The sequence below is a fragment of the Typopeltis vanoorti genome, chromosome 9 (assembly GCF_054136105.1).
Source record: "Typopeltis vanoorti isolate ZY-2024b chromosome 9, IOZ_Tvanoo_1.0, whole genome shotgun sequence".
NCBI lineage: Eukaryota > Metazoa > Arthropoda > Arachnida > Uropygi > Thelyphonidae > Typopeltis > Typopeltis vanoorti.
The window spans coordinates 5,573,681-5,595,100 of record NC_143557.1 but is presented as its reverse complement, the minus strand read 5'-3'; the positions used below and the strand labels follow the sequence as shown (position 1 = coordinate 5,595,100).

At 35.5% G+C, this 21,420-nt stretch overlaps 1 protein-coding gene across 1 annotated transcript in view; it reads left to right on the top strand.

Moving 5' to 3' along the window:
• Positions 1-21,420, top strand: part of LOC150102859 (centrosomal protein 20-like) — a 109,589-nt gene that overhangs the window by 9,143 nt on the left and 79,026 nt on the right. The window contains exon 2 of the mRNA XM_090397732.1: positions 10,358-10,555. Coding sequence (XP_090253858.1) covers positions 10,358-10,555 — 198 coding nt within the window. The remainder of the gene's footprint in view (positions 1-10,357; positions 10,556-21,420) is intronic.

Genomic DNA, 21,420 nt, shown 5'->3' with positions numbered 1-21,420 from the left:
GTTGCTTCAATCACATGCTACTTAAGATACTTATCTCTCAGAAATTCCACAGACTCGCTCTCCTTGTTCCTATACACTATCTCCCTCCAGTCTATATTCCTACATGCCCAACTAATTTGCCTAAACATTTCACATTTGGTATTCTCTGCATTCCCTGGCCTATAACAGCATCCTATCAGATATACCAACCTGTTTATTTCAACTTCACACTACACAGATTCAAAATCTGTGAATGCACTATCAACTTTCACACTTTTTGGACACAATTCCACTGCAGGCATAACAGCACTCCCCCCCCCCTTCACATTTCTATCCTTCCTGAAAATTATATATCCTTCTAGTTCTATTCCTGACATGACATCCTCCTCAGACAACTAAGTTTTGCTTATTCCAGTTATTTTTAGGCATACCGTTCTCAATCAATGCAAGAAACTCAGCTGTCTTGTTTCAAATGCTCCTTACATTTGTGTATAAACATGACAGTCATTATGTGTTTGAGACCATTCTACCAGCACCAACATTCTCTAGTCCAGTTGCTATTCAAAATCTGTGAATGCACTATCAACTTTCACACTTTTTGGACACAATTCCACTGCAGTCATAACAGCACTCCCCCCCCCCCCTTCACATTTCTATCCTTCCTGAAAATTATATATCCTTCTAGTTCTATTCCTGACATCACATCCTCCTCAGACAACTAAGTTTTGCTTATTCCAGTTATTTTTAGCCATATTTTTAGGCCACTCTTCGGTCTGACCACCTCCCGTTTCCCTGATCCTGACTCTGATTTCCATTCCTACCTGTCTCATCCTCACCTTTATGCATTCCATCATCTTGTGCTGCTGAACCATGTCTTCAACTTCATATTCATCTTCCTCCTGCCGTACAGTCTGTTGATTTGTGCTATACTGCTTCACAGGTAGACTCTGATTATTTGCTACATTAACTTCTTGACTCTGTGCCTTCTCAGAATACAATAGTCTTTCTAAATGCCCAACACCAAACCCATTCAAATGTAATCCATCAGCTTTATACCATTCCAACTTCCCTTCAAATTCACTCTACAGATTCACAAATTGAACCGCCTTTGCTTCACACAACTCAGCCATCTTGCAATTCATTATTTAAATGAGTGGAATAAGGCGCCAGAGTCTGTTGTGGGTGCTATGACAGTGAGTGAGTTCAAGGCAAGGTATGATAGATACTGTAAGAATGTCGTATAGTTGTGTGGACATGATGTTTAGGGCCTCCCTCGATGAGTCTAAGGACTCCCTGGAGTTGCCCGTAATAATGATAATAATAATTATAATTATCTCTGCTCTCCTTTTCAATTCACTGTTGTATCTGGGCAACACGCCTATGATTTTCCCAACAATATTATTCATCTTTACCTGCTGCAACAACTTCCTCAAGCTTCTATCAACATTCTATTTCTCCCCAACTAAGTCATTTGTGCCCACGACTACCACTAATTTTGATGTTTAGTATTTCATTTTCTGTAATGCCTTGATTATTTGCTTCATTGTTCCACCAGGAAAGCATGTTTATGCACTTTATTAGAAATTATACCTCTAACGATCGAGTCCCCATGCACTGATACACGACTATCCTTTGACTCTTTCTTCATAATATTAACTTCCTCCTCCTTGTCATCAGCTAATCTCTCCTTTAGATGCGTAATATTGTCTTCCAGATGTTTCATTTCGCTTTTCATTTTCACCAACTCCTGCCAAAGCTCTTCTACTACTGTCCCGACGTTTGTTCCTATTTCTAATTGCTCTAATCTATCCAGACACTTTTCACATACATTAATGTTTTCCTTTTTCTTGTTTACTCAAACAGTCCACAAATATTTTACATTTTTTGGTGCATACATATAGCAGTTTTCACAATGCATCCACTGCGAAAAATCCTTGTTAACCTACAATTCATTTAGTGCCCATTCAAATTCATCTTTTAATACAGTTGGACCAATTTCTTCCACATCAAGTCTTGTTTCATCTTCTGTAGCCTTGGCATCTAGATCTTTTCCACTATATAGATCTAAGTACTCCTTCCATCTTTCCAAAATTTCTTCCTTATCTATAAGTATGTTCCCTTGTTTATTTTTGATAATTGTGCTTCTTGTTTTGTTTTGCTTTGCTGGCTCCTTTTATAATGTTATAAACTTTATCAATTCTCCCAGTCTTTGTTAAATCTTCTATTTCTTTACATTTCTCTATATACCATTGTTCTTTTGCTTCTTTACACTTTCTTTTATATGTTTATATTTGTCTTTGCTTTCTTCATTTAGGGAGGTTTTATGTTTTCTTCTTTCATTTCTTAGGTCTAGAATGTCCTGGGTAATCCATGGTTTTTTTTTATTTTCTTGTTCCTTAATCCTATTTTCTTTATTCCTATATTTTTTTCTCTGTGTTTTTCTTTTGGCTCTCTCTAGTTTTAATGGTTTGCTGTTTATAATTTCTATGGTTTTTCTCTGTGTTCAGGTTATCTGTGTTCCATTTGGGCGTTTTCCTTGGTTGTGATAGCTTTTTAAATTTCAGACTGGATTTCAATAAAACCAGATTGTGGTCACTGTCAACATCAGCTCCCAGGTAACTTTTGCATGATTTTACTTGATTTTTAAATCTGTTTCTTGTCATAATATAATCTATTTGGTATCTTCCTATATCCCCTGGCATTTTCCAAGTATACCTTCTTCTTTTTGCTACCTCATACTAAGTATTAGTAATGATCAGATTGAATTGGTGGCAGAACTCCAAAAGTATCTTCTCTTTCATTTTGACATCCAAGTCCATACTTTCCCACCTCTCTACCATCTTTGCCTTTACCAATGATCGCATTCAAATCACCAATGACAATAAAATTGTCTTCCTTTTTGGTGAGTTTGATTTAATTTTCCACATCTGCATATATTCTTTCAGCATCATTATCACTGTGATCGCTAGTAGACATGTAAGCTTGTATTATTATAATATTTGTTAGTTTTGCTTCAAGTTTTACCATTATTAATCTACATTTTACAGAGTCGATTACTCTTTTTCCCCATTCGTTATTGAGAACCACCATGATTTCATTTTTTGCTGTGTCATCACCTGTTTAACCTGTTTGAACATGATATTGGAAAATGTTTGGATGGGTATATTCAATTCTTTGCAGATGCAAAGTTGGAAAGAAGTATGAAAAATGGAGCAAATGTTGTGGCTTTACAAGAGAGCTTGAGTAGTCAGAAAGTTTTTTCCAAAACCAGTACTAAGGAAAGGCAGATCCAACATGGAATAATCCTAATAGCTATTCTTCCCCCTATACATTACTTATTATAAACAAGCAATCTGCCTTCCTTACTGTCATTGCAATGTAACTCCAGAACTTCAATTCCCTCTTGTGCTGAAAACTCTAGCCTTTTTAGTTTTTGGAGCAAAGTTAGGTCAGTATAGTAGTCCATCATTAACTGACATCTATTACAACTGGCTCACAGTACCAGGGTGCTTGGATTCTCTTGCAGGGATCAGAATTGTTCTTTATCACTTTACCTATCTAGTTTCATCAACCAATAAATGTATATTTTTCTCCAAGCTCTTTCCAGTATCATTAATATGTAAATTAAAGTAATGGCTCAAAGACAGAGGCTATAGAACTCCACTGATAACTCTAAATCTCTGTCTCTCAAAACACTGTTTTCTAATACCTGTTGGTAAGCCATCCTCTCATCCCTCCAGTCAGTTTATTTTCTATTGTAGTCCCCTCCATTTTATATCCATCTAATCATTGGACATCAGAAGCCATATGAACACTCAGTTGCTTGGGGATGTGTCACACCATTCTTCACCAGACAAAAAAAAATAGAAGGAAGGCAAGATAAGACAGGTGGTCCTGATTTATGCTTTTCTGGAGGCTTAAACTCTCTGAAGATCAGTGACTTCAGACACACTATCCATCCATCTCATTGATGGTCTAGCCCTTCTTTTTTCGAGAGACTTTACCTTCTATTATTGTTTTGAGAAGTCCTCCTTCCATCCTTTCAATGTGTCCAAAGTATTTCAACTTTCTGTCAATATCTTTAAGGGGCCTTGAAGTTCTACTGATCCTGTCTGGCACTCATCCATTTGTCTGCCTTTCATTATATTATATCCTCAACAGCTTTATATAACACCACATCTCAAAAGCAGCTATCGGACTTCTTTAAGTTTCAAGTTTCATATCCATTAGTTACTGTTGGAAAAACAGCTACATTCTGCTCCACTTTGAGGATAACATTGGAGCTCTTTCAAGCCACTTCAGGCATTTAGTAAGCTGCAAGGTGGTATTATAATTTTTATTATTTTTTAATGTGATTCCCACTCACAAAAGGTAGTAAGCTTATAGTACATTAGTACTGTGAGTGAACTAAGGAATGTTCCCCTATTTTTATTATTATTATTTTTTTTTTTTACATAGTCTTGGAAGTCTTGCTCTAGAGCAGGGTTTCCCAAACTGTTCCGCAGAACACTAGCGTTCTGCGAAAGGTGAATAAGTGTTCTGTGAGAAGTTCTCCTGGAATTTGTCATTTTAGTTTTCTAAGCATTTTTAATGAATAAATATTTTATAGTGGAAATATTCTGAAGAGAATAATATTCGTGAATATGTTGAAAAGCTCAGACCCAGAACGTCTAATAACATCTGTGTATCGTTAATTTTCGCACATCGAAACCTTCAACATTTGGAAAAGGGAATACTGCTGTTTATGACCGGTCATAAAAATTGCCTGCAAGCGGATTATAACAATGGGCGACGTATCCTCTGTTCTCAAAACTGAAGGAAATGACATCTGTGTAGCAAATGTCAGTGACCAAGTGGCATATTTTTGAACATGGAAATATTCATGAATTATCGTTAATTTTCGCACATCGAAACCTTTCAACATTTGGGAAAGGGAATACCACTGTTTATGACCAGTCATAAAAATTGCCTGCAAGCCAATTACAACAATGGGCGGCGTATCCTCTGTTCTCAAAACTGAAAGAAATAACATCTGTGTTGCAAATGTTAGTGACCAATCAGCAAGGAAGTATAAAGAAAATTTTTCCACTAAAATTGAAGATCAAGGTAGTCTGCATCCGGTTCTCAAATCTAGTAATACTGAATACTTTCTTCACAAGTTCATATTGTAGGGTGAAAGTTTCGAAACTGTAGTGCCGTGATTTTTTAAAAGTAATTGGTATTAAGAAATTTCTTATTGAAGGTATTTGTGATGCAACTGATAGTGAGTCATCCACCACCAACCTACAAAGCGATCTCCAGGATGTACAAAAGGAGGGGGAAACTACCAGCACACAGAAGAAAAAGTCTGCATTCACTCGTAAGTACTTATAATATTATAAATTTTTGGTGATCAGAATGGGAGATGTCAACGAAAATCAGCACAAATTAATTTAATGATGTTTAATTAATTAAGAATTAAGAATGATGTTTAATTAAGAATCAATTATTAATTAATAATAAAAAATCAGCTAAATTAACAATTAATTAATAATTAATAAGTTACAAAATAACCAAGGTGTTCCTTGAAAATTTCAGGATTTGTGAAGTATTCCGTCATAGGAAAAGTTTGGGAAACGCTGCTCTAGAGACCAAACATGGAACTTTTTCCAAGCCTCCAGTAGGCATAGTGGTGATCTCACAGTGGATGATGAAATTCTTCTCCCATCTAAAGACAGTCACAAATATCCATGTGCATAGTGAGATTTGAACCTTCAACCTGTTGGTCAGAGACAAGATACGCTAACCACTCGGCCAACGAGACTGGTAAACTATCTAAAGACATTCATGAACAACAACAAAGTGGGATGCTATCCACTTTTCCAATCAGAACGATGTACTTCTTGCAGTGTGCCAACACTGTCCACTCATGCCTAAATTCTAACTCTTATAAACTTAAAATTTTTTTTGTTTATTGTTATTTTTTAACTTAATTACCCTGTTAGAGCTGACTGATAATTCCAATTTGATCACGGTGATTGTTTAATAATTTCAAAATTTTGGGAAATGGTAACTTTGAATTCACTGGTAATCTGATGAATAATTTTAATATGTATATTTAATTTTTATGCAAATATTATAATTTTTTTGCTTATGTATTTTCATGTAATATTTTTTTTTTGTTTCACATGTTCTTAATAATATCATATTACTAGCTAAAGAGCTGGTAATATTATTATTATTATACAGTTATCTCCATGGAGGCAAATCAGAAGATCCATTATTCACACAATATCTATCATAACGCATCTTAAACTCATTCACTAATGAAGCACACAACTATCTCTGGCAACCTATTCACTATTCTCCAAGAAAAAAGTCTAGTTCTAACACCCTTGCTAACCACACACTCGCACAATTTTCATGGGTGACCCCATGTTCTCTCTCTTTTCCTGCCATGTAACGAATAAAGTATTCAGTGTCAATCCTATTAAATAACATATATTCTTCTGTCGTGTCTCTTCTTTTTTGCTTATCAGCTAGTTTTTGAAGCCCATGTGCCATCAATTTATTCTCATAGGGATAAATATCTAATACAATTGTATAGATCTAATACAATCTTTGTCACTCACCTCTGGACTGTCTCCACCATTTCTTCATCCACACAGTATCTAGATTTCCAAATCTAGATGCAGTTTTATAAAGCCTTATAATGGGAACAGTAATAACTTCTTTATCCTTGCTTGTTAGTGTGTTTTTTAACAACCACATAATCTGATGTGTTGTTTTTGGCTACCTTTGCAATATGCCCACTAAACTTCAACTCCCTGTCCACAGTTATCCCCGAGACCGAGGCCTCATCAGTTTCCTGCAGCTGAGTTCTATCGATAGAGCAAACATTTTGTGATCTCTTCTTTTTCTTCTCGAAGTGCATCACATTACCACTTGGCCATATTGAATTGGCAGCCATTTACATTTGCCCATACCGCTAGTCTATTTATATTTAAGTCTTCCTGCAGAATCTCTGCATCACCTTCACTAACAGTTGCCTCTTCCTAGTTTAGGATCATCGGCAAACAACTGAATATTTCCTGTCAAATCATTTCCTATATCATTTATTTACAAATTAAACAACAGAGGACCATGTACTGAGCACTGGTGCACGACTGGTCATCTGCCTTCTCCTGGACTCTAATCCTCCATAAATCACTCTGATATATGTCCATCAGCCACCCTCTAATCTGAATCACCAGATTCATAACCATCCCCATTTTTTTTCAATTCCAATTTATTCAACAGATGTCTGTGTAAAATTCTGTCAGATGCCTTTTCAAAGTCTAGCAAAATCACAGAGTAACCATTTCCCTTATCCAACTCCATTGTTACTTATTATGAAAAGTAACCACATTGCTAAGGCAAGACTTACCCTTCACAAAATCATGTTGTCCCTCATAGAGTATGATATCCCTATCCACCCAGTCCTGAATTCTGTCTTTCACCAATTTCTTCAGTACTTCAGTAACCACCACTCCTGAGATGCTGATTGGCCTATAATTTACTAATTCTGTCTTGGAGCCCCCCCCCCCCCCCCCCATTATGTAATGGGTCTAGTTTGCCCTTTTTTCCACTCCATTGGTACCTTTCCAGTACTGAGGCTTAAATTAAACAGCTTGCTCAGAGGAGCTAATAATTCTCTTGCACAAGCCAATATGCCATCTAAGCTCATGGCTGTGTTTGTATTGAGATTCTGTAATTTTTAAGCTTCTCCATTTCTTCAACCTCTATTCTCCAATTATTCAGTATCACATCTAGCATTGCAACATCACCATCTACATGGTACACTCTTGCAATAAGTTCACTCAGTAATTCAAGTATTTGATTTCTTTTATTACTTTCTCACTATCAGCACTTATTAAAGTCATCCTTCCAAAAGTCATTCCTCCATTTTCTTGTCACATTGCAAAAGAACACTTTAAGATTTCTTCTGGCCTCAACAGCTAGCTTTCTCTCATAATTAGCTTTGACTTTTCTTACTGCATAGGGCAATGCTTCTTGACTGTACCTTGTACTGCTCTCATGGGCATGTTGGTCAACTTTTTCTTTATATTTCCTCCATAACTTTTTTTTTGTTTGCAATTCCTCCCAATCTTTGCCCCCCATAGTTGAAATCCCCGATAATAATTAGTCAACCTGCATTCATATTATGCTATTAGGAATATAATGTGATACTGCTAGAAGGAATATGTTTTATAGCATTTGTTTAATTCTATTCTTGCTTCATGTAATGTTTTGTGTGTGTGTGTGTGTTTGCTGTAGTCATGTTATTAGCTCTCATAACTAAATATAAATTATTTCATATTAAGTACTTTATGTGTATAACAAGTTCATCAAGGTGGTGCAATATCTCTTTCCTGTATATAATAATTCTATAATAATGCTAAATCTCTAGTATATGCTATTTGTGTTCTCCTGTCTCATGATTTGTACTCACTGCAGTATCAGGTATCATGTTAGTTCCAACAAAACGATAGATCCATTAAAATGGTTACTATAATTCAAGTGGCTAATTTGCTACACCCCTCTATTATTTGAGTTCAGTAAGGGTGTTATTTTGTGATCATTTTGATTAAGATTTCTTTCAGCTAGTCCAACTGCTTCTTATCAGATTTTGCTCCATTCCTTACCATGCTTATCACTCTTCGTGCAAGTGGTCATTCTCATTTGACCGGATTTATATTCTAACCCAGCAGTGTATTAATGTACCACTTTCACTAACTTCCCATTTCCCATCCTTGAATTTATTAAAATTCTCTACCCTGTAGTTGATCTCCTAATGCTTATTCACATTTCTGGTTAGGACTGCATGGTTACATGACACCATTTTGAGGTAGTATGATCACTTCATCTAAAGGTACATAATCTGACTTGATACTATAACCAGATCTGCTACCCTCCAGCAATGAATGCTTACTTCTTCTTATATTACCAAGAATAATTTTATGTTAGCAACACTGTGCATTCTTTTTTCTCCCTTCTCCTCCATGATGTATATTCTCATGATTGAAATCACTCATAATGATTCCTGTTATGTTTCTGGATTAAAACCACATAGAAAGAGGAATAAAATGGATAATTTACCTAATAAACTAAATATTTACAACCTGACATTTCACCAGCTCAAGCTAACATTTTCAAAAGGACATTGAAAATCTCAGTGAAGACTGAAATTAAAATGAGCTTCAGAGCAAGGACAGTCACGTATATGGAGGGTGACAGTGGTGCTCTCGATTGTGATGTTCTGTGATTAGTGCTGGTGGGCAGATAGGGTGGTGCCCCAAAATTTATGTAGAATAAAAATCTGAATATAGAAATACACTCATAATGATTATTTGTACATTTTATTATTATTATCCAAGATCCCATGTAGTCAGAGACTCATCTGGGAGGTCCTTTTATCATACACACACACACACACACACACACACACACACACACACACACACACACACACACACACACACAGCTCATCATACTGTGCTTTAAACACACTCAAACTCCTTGCAGACACCACACTCTCAGGCAAGGCATTCCAATCATTCACAACTCTGCATGAAAAAAAACCTGCTTCTCACTCCCCTACTCACACCCTCTTTATACAGTTTCCAGGGATGACCTCTGGTTCTCTCCTGATCTCCCACTATTTTCTGTAGAACCTCTCCAGCATTGATCCTATAATAACCCTTTACTAACTTGTAGGTCTCTATCATATCTCCCCTCTTCCTCCTGTCCACCAGACTCTGTAAATTGCATTTGTATTTGCAAATTGCAACTGCAAATTATAATTAATTGAATCTGTGGTCTTTATCAGTAAATAGGGACTAACCTTGTGAAGTAGATTACTGGAAATCTAGTTCACCCTATTAGTCTTTGTTTCAAATCAGACAACTTCTAACCCACTGTCTCCCAAGTTATCACTATATATATGCAGGTTAGTCAAAATACTTATAATCATAATTTTAATCATTGCATGTTCAACATAGTTATATGTTCAATCGTATACCTATTTTTGTGAACGATGTTATAGAACTGGTTCCATTTTATAATCAAATTTACAACCCTTCTGAAAATAGTGCCCCCTCCCTGTCCTCAAAAAAAAAAAAAAAAAAACTGGTTCAAAATAGATAAAAAAAAATTAACATTTTGTTAATGCAGCAGTACAAAACATATATTGTATTTTATGAATTTGATATAACATAAAGCATGTTAACAAATTAATCACTGCAGAAAAGTGAATTAATCTATTTCTATAAAGAGAGAGAAACTGTTCTGCTACAATTTTTGATATAGTATTGATATGAGATGATTTTTAATCACCTCTAATATTATATTTACTTGTTAGCTATCAAAGAAACTTTGGAAAAACGAGGTGTTTTAGGAGAGTTAAAAGCCCAAATCAGAGCGGAGGTGTTTCATTCACTTGAAGACAGAAGTTTAGCTAAGACTCCACTTACAAATGAAAATTTGCTGATTAATGAATTAATTCGAGAATATTTAGAATATAATTGCTATAAATATACGGCATCTGTGCTGATGGCAGGTACGTAGATGTTTAATAAGATTGAAAGTTGAAAAAATTTTAATACTAATATGCTTATTAGATGGATATTAAGTTGTTATATGCAAGACTTTTAGGAAGTATATTAAGTTATATAAATTCTGAATTCATATAGATACACAGAGTTGGAGATAGTAGAATGGCTTCAATAGAAAAAATGGAGTTTATCTGCAAACAAGCAAAAACATGATTTTTAATATGTGTTAAAGAAACTTGTGGCTTTCAAGTTGTTACAACTTGAAAAATTATTATTATTATTATTATTATCTCAAGACTCCCCTCCCTTCCCATGAGTCAAAGCCTCATCACAGGAGGTAGCTCCTGTGATGAGGCTTTATACACACAGCTCATCATACCATGCCTTAAATATATTTAAATTCTCTGTAGCCACCAAAGAACCTGTTTCTCACTCCATTACTGACATCCTCTTCATACAGGTTTCAGGGATGACCTCTTGTTCTTCCAAATTTTGATGAAAAATGTCTTCAGCATTAATCCCTTACCAGCTTGTACATATGTATCATATCACCACCTCTTCTGCCTATCCACTAGGCTCTGTTTCTTCATATTCAGCATTCTAGAGATCAGAAACTACCTTAGTTAATCCCATCTGGACCTTTTCCAATATCTCTTCATCCTTTTGAAAACCAGGCAAGTAGTCCATATGTGGCCTAATCAAGGACTTATACAGTGGAACTAGAATCTCCTTACATCAACAAATCAGTATCCTCTGCATAAATGCTAGAATTCATTGTGTTGTCCTCAGAATTTTTCCAGTGTGTCCTCTAAATTTTAGATCGTAAATTAAAAATGCCAAGAAATTATATTCTTGGTTTAATCCTTTATCCAAGTGTAAAGGATTAAACCAAGACTACGCTTTACACTTTTTTTACTTAACACTTTATCCAATGTAAAGAATTAAACCAGGAATATAATTTCTTGGAATCTTTAATTTATGATCTAAAATTTAGATCATAAATTTTAGGACATGTTAGAAAAATTCTGAGGACAACACAATGAATATTTCATGATCTAAACATGAAATATTTGCCACAATCATCTGTATTAATTTATCTTACATAAGAAACACATTATTTAACTATCAAAATTATATAAGAATAAAATCTTTTATAATCGCACATATGAAATAGTTTGCATTTATTATAAACAAAATAAATTTCTTTTGTTTACGATAGAAGTTTTTATGACAAACAATCTATAAAGAATAAATAAATATTATATAAACACAATAATATTGAAGTATGTTATATTTCTCTTTGATTATCACATGAAGTATAAAAACAAATGGCACCAATCAACGAGCATTATTTTATAGTCCTATTTATTTATATGCGATTACCAAAAGTGAATTCTTATTTGTGAATTGGTAGTAACAGTACTATAATATTTTATTTAATAAAATTGCTTTGTTAGGTTACCGTATGAGTTTGTCGCTTAATATATTTAAAAAAATTATGTTTTTTTTTTTTTTTGAAAAAATAAAAAAGTAAACAAGAAGAACAAGGGGCTCGCAGATTTGAGAAAAAATTAACAAAGGGCTTGGCCTAGCCCCTTATAGCTCACCACTGTCCATTAGGATGTGTGCTTTACATTATGAGATACTAAGGCAAGTAATGTGAAATGATTAGCCTCTATATATAAGTAGCCCAGTCGTGAAGTTATTTCACACATAAAAACTTTGTTTACACTTGGATAAAGGATTAAACCAAGAATATAATTTTTTGTCATCTTTAATTTATAGTATTGCCAAGTGAAAAAACTTGCAACATAAATTTTAGATCCTTATCTACCCCAAGATCCCTTATTTCTTTCACCTTCAACAATAAATTCCCACCAAGCATAAATTCTACATCCCATCTTTGTTTTCCAAAATTTAAAACCTTAGATTTTGCAACACTGAACTGGGATACCCACTCCTGTGCCCATTTACTCAGTCTATTCAAGTCCTGTAGTAAGATCACATCTGCTCTGTAAACGTATGTGTTTTGTTTATTTTTTCTTTATACTTTATTTACCTTGTTTATTCTTATTTAATCTCTTTCAATCTTTATTTATTCTTTACTCTCTCTCTACTCTACTTTCTGTATTCTTTCTTATACCGGAGGACTCTAGAAATTTATTTTTGATTTTCGACTGCGCCACTAGTTCTCTTCTAGTGGTATAAAAAATATCAATACTTCCAGTAGAATTTTCTTTAAACTTATCTTAAGGCCCTTTTCAATAATAATTTACAGTTGTGGCTATCATTAAATTGCTATTAATCCCTTCTTAACAATAATCAGTCGTAGCTATCATTCTCCCCGCTCACAGGATCGAGTTTATTTTGAAACAGTGCATTGCGTAAAAGACCAGGTGGCACATTTTGTAAATAAAACGAACATATTTATTAATACTAATGCAACTATACACATCACACAATAGTGAAATACTCTCTCTTACTTCATTTTAAGCTTAACACATTAGGAAATCAAATTCCTGCCATGTACCCTCAAGGGGGTGTACAGGATATGATAGTACTACATGAAAAAAATTACATCATTACTAACTTCCTATCTACAATTTTCCTCCAAATCAGTCTGTTACTTGTCAAGACTCCAACATTATCAGATCTTATATTTCTATCGTCTAAGGCACTTTGTACCGTATCAATCCACCTATATCTTGGTCTTCCTCTGGGTCGTTTTGCTACCAACCTGGCAGAGAACACTTGTTTTGCTAATCTTTCTTCGCCCATTCTGTTTAAGTGACCATACCACCTGAGATTAGCTCTGCTAACGCATTCCTGGATGTTGACAATGTCAAGTTATTTCCTAATATCTTCGTTTTTAATATGATATTGCTATTGATGCCATCTGTTCACAATCTTTCTCAGGACTCTCTTATCTGCGGTCTCTAGTCTTTGGTCAAGTGTTTTACTTCTGACCCAGCTCTCAGATCCATAAGTTAAAACTGGTTTGAACACTGTCTTGTATACAGCTAATTTAGTGTTCCGACTAATTTCTCTCTTATTCCATATGAATTTATTCAGTTGACTTCCCACCATACCAGCTTTGCTGATTCTGTTGTCTATTTCTATATTTAATTTATCATCTTCAGTAAAAATCGTGCCTAAGTAGCTGAAATGTTTTACTTGTTCCACAGGTTCTCCATTCACAACACAGTTGACATTTTCAATGATTCTACCTATTTTCATTGTCTTTGTCTTTTTATTGCTGACCTTCATACCATATCTATTATAACAGCTATTCAATTTAGTCAGAGAATCTTGCAGACTTGTAGCGGATTTATTTAGAAGTATAACATCATCTGAATAAAGCAAAGAGCTGACATTAACATCTCCAATTTTGATATCATGCTTAATACCACTTTCCTTCATAATGTGATCCATATAGATAATGAATAACAGAGGGGATAATGTACATCCTTGTTTCACACCAGATTTAACATTAAACCATCTTCCTGTACTTCCTTCAATTCTAACTGCTGACTTACAACTCAGACTAAGTATTGCTTGATATAATGCTCCATTGACACCATATAACTGTAGCGTATTGAATAGCTTCTCTCTTGGCACCTTGTCATATACCTTTTCCAAATCGACAAAACTTAAATACAGATCTCTGTTATATTCCCATGCTTTCTCGACTATTTGTTGTAAAGTGATGGTCTGATCCTGACATCCTCTATTTGGCCTGAGTCCAGCTTGTTCTTCACCAAGCTTCTCTTCCACAAACATTCTCGACCGTTTCTCAAGTATACTTGCATAGATCTTGCCAGGAACACTCAGTAGGGAAATACCTCTGTAATTCTCACATTCAGTTTTATTTCCCTTTTTATATATGGGTACTATGAGAGCTCTACTCCAAATCATTGGAATTCGTCCCTCTGTCCATGCTTTCTGAACTGTGCATTGCAGCCACTGTAAGACTTTTATACCACCATACTTCAGCATTTTGTTGTCGAATATTTTCTACTTCAGGTATGGATATGTATTCCTTACTGCATGCCTGGTCAGTGTTTTTTACCACTGTGCTGTCATCACTGCTTGTTTCATTTAGCAGTTTTTCAAAGTAATTACTCCATGCTTCAAGGATATCTTTTTCTCCCATTTTCATGTCACCTTTATCATCTCTAACTCCTTTTACAGCACTCTTTCCTCCATTCCTAAGCTTTTTCAACAATCTCCAGAATATTTTGCCACCTTCTTGATATTTATTTTATGTATTCTTGCCAAAGTCCTCCAATGATTTTTGTTTGCTAGTTTCACACAGTGTTTAGCATTCTTGCCTTGTCTCTGTATTCTCTAAAGAGCACAAGCTGACTTATTTGACAGGAACTTTTGATGTGCTTTCTTCTTTTCCTTCACTGCCTCTTTAACTTCCTGTGTCCACCAGGGAGTTCTGATTTTTTTATCCTTGCAGACAACCTCACCACATGCCTCTCTCGCAGAATCAATGAATGTTTTCTTCAGATTTTGCCACTGAATCTCCAAGGTTTGATTCCTGTTCTCAAACTCTTTCATTTTTTCTTCAGTGATCTTTGTGTATTTTAGTCTACAGTTCACATCTGAGAGCTGCTCAACTTTTATTTGCTTTAAAACTTTCTTACATGTTATTCTTTTCAATATGAAATTCAATTTTATCCTGCTCAAGACTAAATAGTAATCACTTCCAATTTCAAATTCTTTGTACACTCTGGTGTCCTGCACCATGGAGAAAACATCACTATCAACAGTAACATAGTGAATGAGACTTTTCTTATTCCTTGCCTCTTCTCTCCATGTGAATTTGTGCACATTTTTATGTTGGAACATGGTGTTAGTAATAACCAGTCCATGTCCTGAGCAGAAATCCAACAGATATTTGCCATTATTATTAGCTTTCCTCTTTTCTCCTAATTTTCCCAAAATATTTTTGTATGTCTCACAATCATTTCCTACTCTTCTATTTAGATCCCCAACAAGGACCAACTTTTCCTTTTTCATTGTGTCAGTTGCTTTTTCTAAAGCCTCAAAAAATTCCTCCATTTCTACCTTAGTAGAACCTTCTGTGGGACCATAGGCACAAATAAGTCTCATTGTCCACATTACTCTACTTGAAACTGACTGCCATTCAAGAAGATTAGCCTCATATTTAGTGTTGAATACTGTGGCTACTCCTTCTTTTCCTTCATTGTCATTGCCTAAATATAACATTTTGTATTTATTGCTCAGAAAGATCTCGCCAGTTTTTGTCTTTTTTGTTTCAGTCACCCCTATTATGTCGGTCTGGTACTTATCTAATTCCTCAGCTAGCTCCATTTCTTTACCATTCAGGCTTCTTATGTTGATGGTACCAATCTTTAACTCTGGTGATGTTGAGTTGGGGATTGTTTTCAGATTTGTTCCTGTAGCTGACTTTTTGTTGTTCGCCCTGGTTCCCTGGCGAAAACAACGGGGTCCTTGTTTAACCGGGCAACCCCCCAGCCTGCATGAAATTTTGTCATGTCGTACCATCATTTTTTATTTTGGTTTAACCAATAAGAATACAATTTGGTCAGCTAAATTCCAAATTGCTAGCCCATCCTCTTTCATTCAGTATCCAAGTAGATATCCAACAGGGTGCACCATGAGAAGGTGATAATTGGACATTAAGTCAGAAGCCCTGGTTGGTTCTCCGCATTCCTGTAAAGGCTATGTGGAGGTCTCCTCTCAGTTATAGAGCTTTGACCCTTAAGCACCCCTAGAGAAAAATTATCTTTACTAAATTCACGGAATTATGCAACATAATACAAATTTTTCAACAATTTAAAAGAAAATTAATTCCCCATTTACGTTGTAAGGAATATCATGCTCAGGTAACTATAACTAGAAATTCCAACTATCTGTTTTTACAAATTACTCTCAGACTAATTATCCCAACTCAAAACACTTATCAGTACTAAAACAGTTCTCATATCATGTCATGAGCAAAATTGCATTGTAGTGAAATCAAGTATCTTCTTTATCTCTCAGATTCCTTGGCTTCTTTTTCATTTCAGCTTTTGGTCTTTCACTCAGAGATTCTGTAGGCACCGTTATCTCAGTTGGAATGGCTCGCTGGGCCTGGAGCATGATTTCCCGTTCCTTAAGATTCGGGCGAAGGGTCCGATGATAGAGTCCTATGCAGATTGTCTTAATGGCAATGCATTCTGGTGCTGCTTCGCATCTCCCTCGGTAAGTTTTCAGTTCCGGTGGCTGTCTTCCCAGACAACATTCAATCTTGACGAATCCAGTGGATTGACAGTTGTTCCTTCCTCTTTTCCTGGTGTTAATATCTTTCCTCATTCTTTAATGCCTTGTATACAATTTTTGAGGGACTCTGGACGAAGGGTTGAGACCCCCAAACATTCCCGCACAAATTGTCGACTTTCAGTTGGACACGGTCTTCTAGTTCTCCTCGAAAGTACACATTTAATCTCATTTACAGAACGGCGGAACACTGTAAGATGTACATCGCCCCTTTTACCACCGATCTTGAAGGTGGTATTAGACTGACTTTGGATACAATAAGTTTCTCTTACACTTTATACAAAATTACTAACATCAATATATTGCCGATTTCCCACGATGAGTCTTTGGACTCCTTGGAGGTGTCACGAATAATAATAATAATTTCAAAGGCATTGCCCTTGAACTTAACATTTTCAGACATCTTCTGTTTATACAATTTAGCATGGTAATTCCTTTGTTTTAAATACATGGGCTTTTTGGATTATTTACATAGTACAATACAATGTTATTTTGGTGTGGTTTCGAGATGTAACCTCTGTAAAAGTCGATGTAAGAAAAATGGAAAATTTATGCTGCATCAAATTTTACGGCTCTACTTCTCATATTTTTTCCCAACTTTGCATTATCTGCAGATTGTTTTGGGATAACTGAATATCCCAATCGGTGGCCCTAAAAACAGAGCCTTGAGGCATACTACTACTATCACTTTCCTCTTCTGAGTTATTGTTCTCCAATACACATTCCCTCAGAATACATGGTTATAATCATCAAGTCCCAAAGCCTTATTAACATGTAGTTTACTCAATTCCACATATATCTGTTGCTCACTCATAGTAAGTTTCTCCATCTCCTCATCCACTACTCTCTAACTCTCCATGATGTGACATTCATTTAAAAGCTCAACTATATCCTGTGCAGTAATTATCCTTATACCATTTTTTTTTTTTTTGCTTCATTCACCAACTGCTGCTCATACTGCATTATCAACTAAGTCACCCTCCTTGCCTGTTCTTTGTGCTCCTCGTGGAATTAATTATCACTACTCATGTTGCTTTCATAATGCCTTCTTTCTCTGTATTGTATGCTTAATTTCTTCATTCATCCATTTCACACCTACCTTATTTAACTTTATGATCTTTGGAATACATTTAGACATTGCTTCTACCAGATAGTTCTTGAATATCAGCCAAACAGCATTGATTCTCCTTTCCACCCAACTCCTCATTTCATGTTACAGCTGTAAGGTGTCTTCTGAGCTTCCCATAATCACCACCTAGTAGTTCTGCATATACCCTTTTCAACCACCCAAGTAATTACTTCATGGTCACTCTCAAAAACTGAAGGGAGATTTGACACCTCATGTATAATGACATCCTCTGATGAGATGAACAAATCCAAGGCACTGAGTAATTCTATATTGCCACAATTAAAATCACCCATAATGATCACCTTTTTCTTATTTGCTTGGCTAATTTGCTTTTACATTTCCTGGTCTGTATCCTCCATATTACCAGAACTTTCTTCAAATGCAACTGTTCTCCCTACATCCTAGGCCACCCCATTCCTTTCTTGTCTGTACGCAATCATTTCCTCTTTGAGCAACAACCTTTCTCAAGCTGTGAGAAAGGTTGTTGCATACTTGTTGTTCTCTCAGTTTCTACACTCATGCTATCCACTTCTCCGTTCATAAGCCCCACTTCAATCCTCTTTCCTTGCTCTTTTGCCCTTTCACATTACTTCTTATTTGCTCAGATACATTTCTCTGCACTCATTACTTTCCCTTCCAGCAACAGTCTTTCCAAATGACTTGCGCAAAACCATTCAAATGCAGTTCATTGTTCTCTCTCTTATACAGTTCAGTTCATCTTTCAAACTTATCCCACTCATTAACAAACTGCACTCCTTTCCCTTCACACATTTCTGCTAACATATGATTCATAATCCTTACTCTATGTTTCATCTCATCATTTTCATACCTGGGCAACACACTGACTACCTTTTTTTATCACACTATTATTCAATCGCTTAAGAATCGTCTGATATCCATTCTTGCATTCTTCTTGTTCCTAGTCAAGTCATTTGTTCCTGCTACTACCAACTGGTTTACTCACTTACTCCTCATATCCAATGCTTCAATCACTCTATTCATTTTACCTCCTGGAAAACAAATCTTGTGCATCTTCTTGTTTACCACACCTCTAATAATCTAATCCTCAGACAATGCCACTTGTGAGTCTTGTTTCCTCTTTCATGTCAACATTTGCAAATTTGAATAAGGAGACCACATCCAGACTGGCCATTATGTCTGTTTTTGATAGTTTAACATTCTTGAGTTTCTCGACATTGTGTTGTGAGTTCCTTAAATAAGACTCTGATTGTCTGATTTTTCCTTTTATTAGGTTGGCAAGGTGTTTGGCTAGTAGATATGTGGGTGAGTATCTGCCATTTTTAACATGTCAGATTACTGCCTTTCTAAACAAGAATTCAAAATTTTAAAGAAAGGTTTCAACTTTTCAATTGCTCCTAGCCACATACCAAAAATGGACTTCATTTGTGGTATTGAAAAAGGTCTTTATCCTGACCTGGAGGATATACTATAGATAACTATAGCTAATGTTATTAGATTCCAAAGCACACTCATCCTTGCCACAGCAAAAACCACCCAAACTAAATTAAATACCATGCCCTATGATAGAAAGGCTATTCAGAACTTACAAAGGAACAAAGATATAATAATTACTAAAGCGGACAAAGGGAACTCCACAGTCATCTTGAACTCCATAGATTGTATTAGTAAGATCAACAATTTAGTAAATGTCAACTGTGTTGTGAATGGAGAACCTGTGGAACAAGTAAAACATTTCAGCTACTTAGGCACGATTTTTACTGAAGATGGTAAATTAAATATAGAAATGGACAACAGAATCAGCAAAGCTGGTATGATGGGAAGTCGATTGAATAAATTCATATGGAATAAGAGAGAAATTAGTCGGAACACTAAATTAGCTGTATACAAGACAGTGTTCAAACCAGTTTTAACTTATGGATCTGAGAGTTGGGTCAGAAGTAAAACACTTGACCAAAGACTAGAGACCGCAGATATGAGAGTCCTGAGAAAGATTATAGGCGTGAACAGATGGCATCAATGGCAATATCATATTAAAAATGAGGATATTTGGAAAGAACTTGACATTGTCAGCATCCAGGAATGCGTTAGCAGAACTAATCTCAGGTGGTATGGTCACTTAAACAGAATGGGAGAAGAAAGATTAGCAAAACAAGTGTTCTCTGCCAGGTTGGTAGCAAAACGACCCAGAGGAAGACCAAGATATAGGTGGATTGATACGGTACAAAGTGCCTTAGACGATAGAAATATAAGATCTGATAATGTTGGAGTCTTGACGAGTAACAGACTGATTTGGAGGAAAATTGTAGATAGGAAGTTAGTAATGATGTAATTTTTTTCATGTAGTACTATCATATCCTGTACATCCCTTGAGGGTACATGGCAGGAATTTGATGATGATGATGATGACAATTTACTATCGGACGGTTCCACGTACAAAATACTTAACAAAGATCCAACCATGACTAACCATAACAAAACAAACCTTCTAATTCGTAATATGAATAGTTGGCCTGAAGAGTTAAAAAGAAAACTAAAATCTTCACATCCAATAACACCTTGCTTTTATGCACCCAAAGTGCATAAAGAAGTTCCACTTCGTCCTATAGTTGGTGGCAGATACTCACCCACATATCTACTAGCCAAACACTTTGCCAACCTACTAAAAGGAAAAATCAGACAATCAGAGTCTTATTTAAGGAACTCTCAACACTTTGTGGAGAAACTCAAGAACATTAAACTATCAAAAACAGACATAATCTGTGGTCTCCTTATTCATGAGCATTCCAGTTGAGGAGGTTATAGACATAAAAGATCTCTTTCCTAGGGATAGCACACAACTTTTCCAACACTGCCTGAATTCCAATTTCTTTAAAGTCAACAACAACATCGTTTATCAACAATTGGAAGGTTTCGCCATGGGCAGTCCCCTGTCACCACCATGTGCGGACTTGTTCATGGAGAAATTAGAAAAGGAAGTTCTAACCAACATTGTTCCAAAACCATCAGTCTGGTGGAGATACGTAGATGATGTTTTTATCATTTGGAAAGAAAAAGTAGAAAGCTTACTTGTGTTCCTAAATAAAATCAGCTTGTTTCATAACAAAATCAAATTCACTTTAGAATTGGAAAACAGTCAACAACTTCCTTTTTTAGATATACTGGGAAAAAGACAAGAGAATGATAATATTAAACTTACTATATATAGAAAACCAACAGATACTGGACAGTATCTGCATTTTACTTCCAATCATCATCATACACAAAAATACAGCATCATCCATATGTTACGAAATAGAACCCAAAACATAGTCACAGATGAACAAGATGTATGTACAGAACTTTCTCAAATATCGAAATTGCTTTCTCGAAATGATTATCCTCTAAAAATAATCAACAAATTTGCTTTATAAAAATAACCTCCAACAACAAAGGATAGCAACTCAGTAA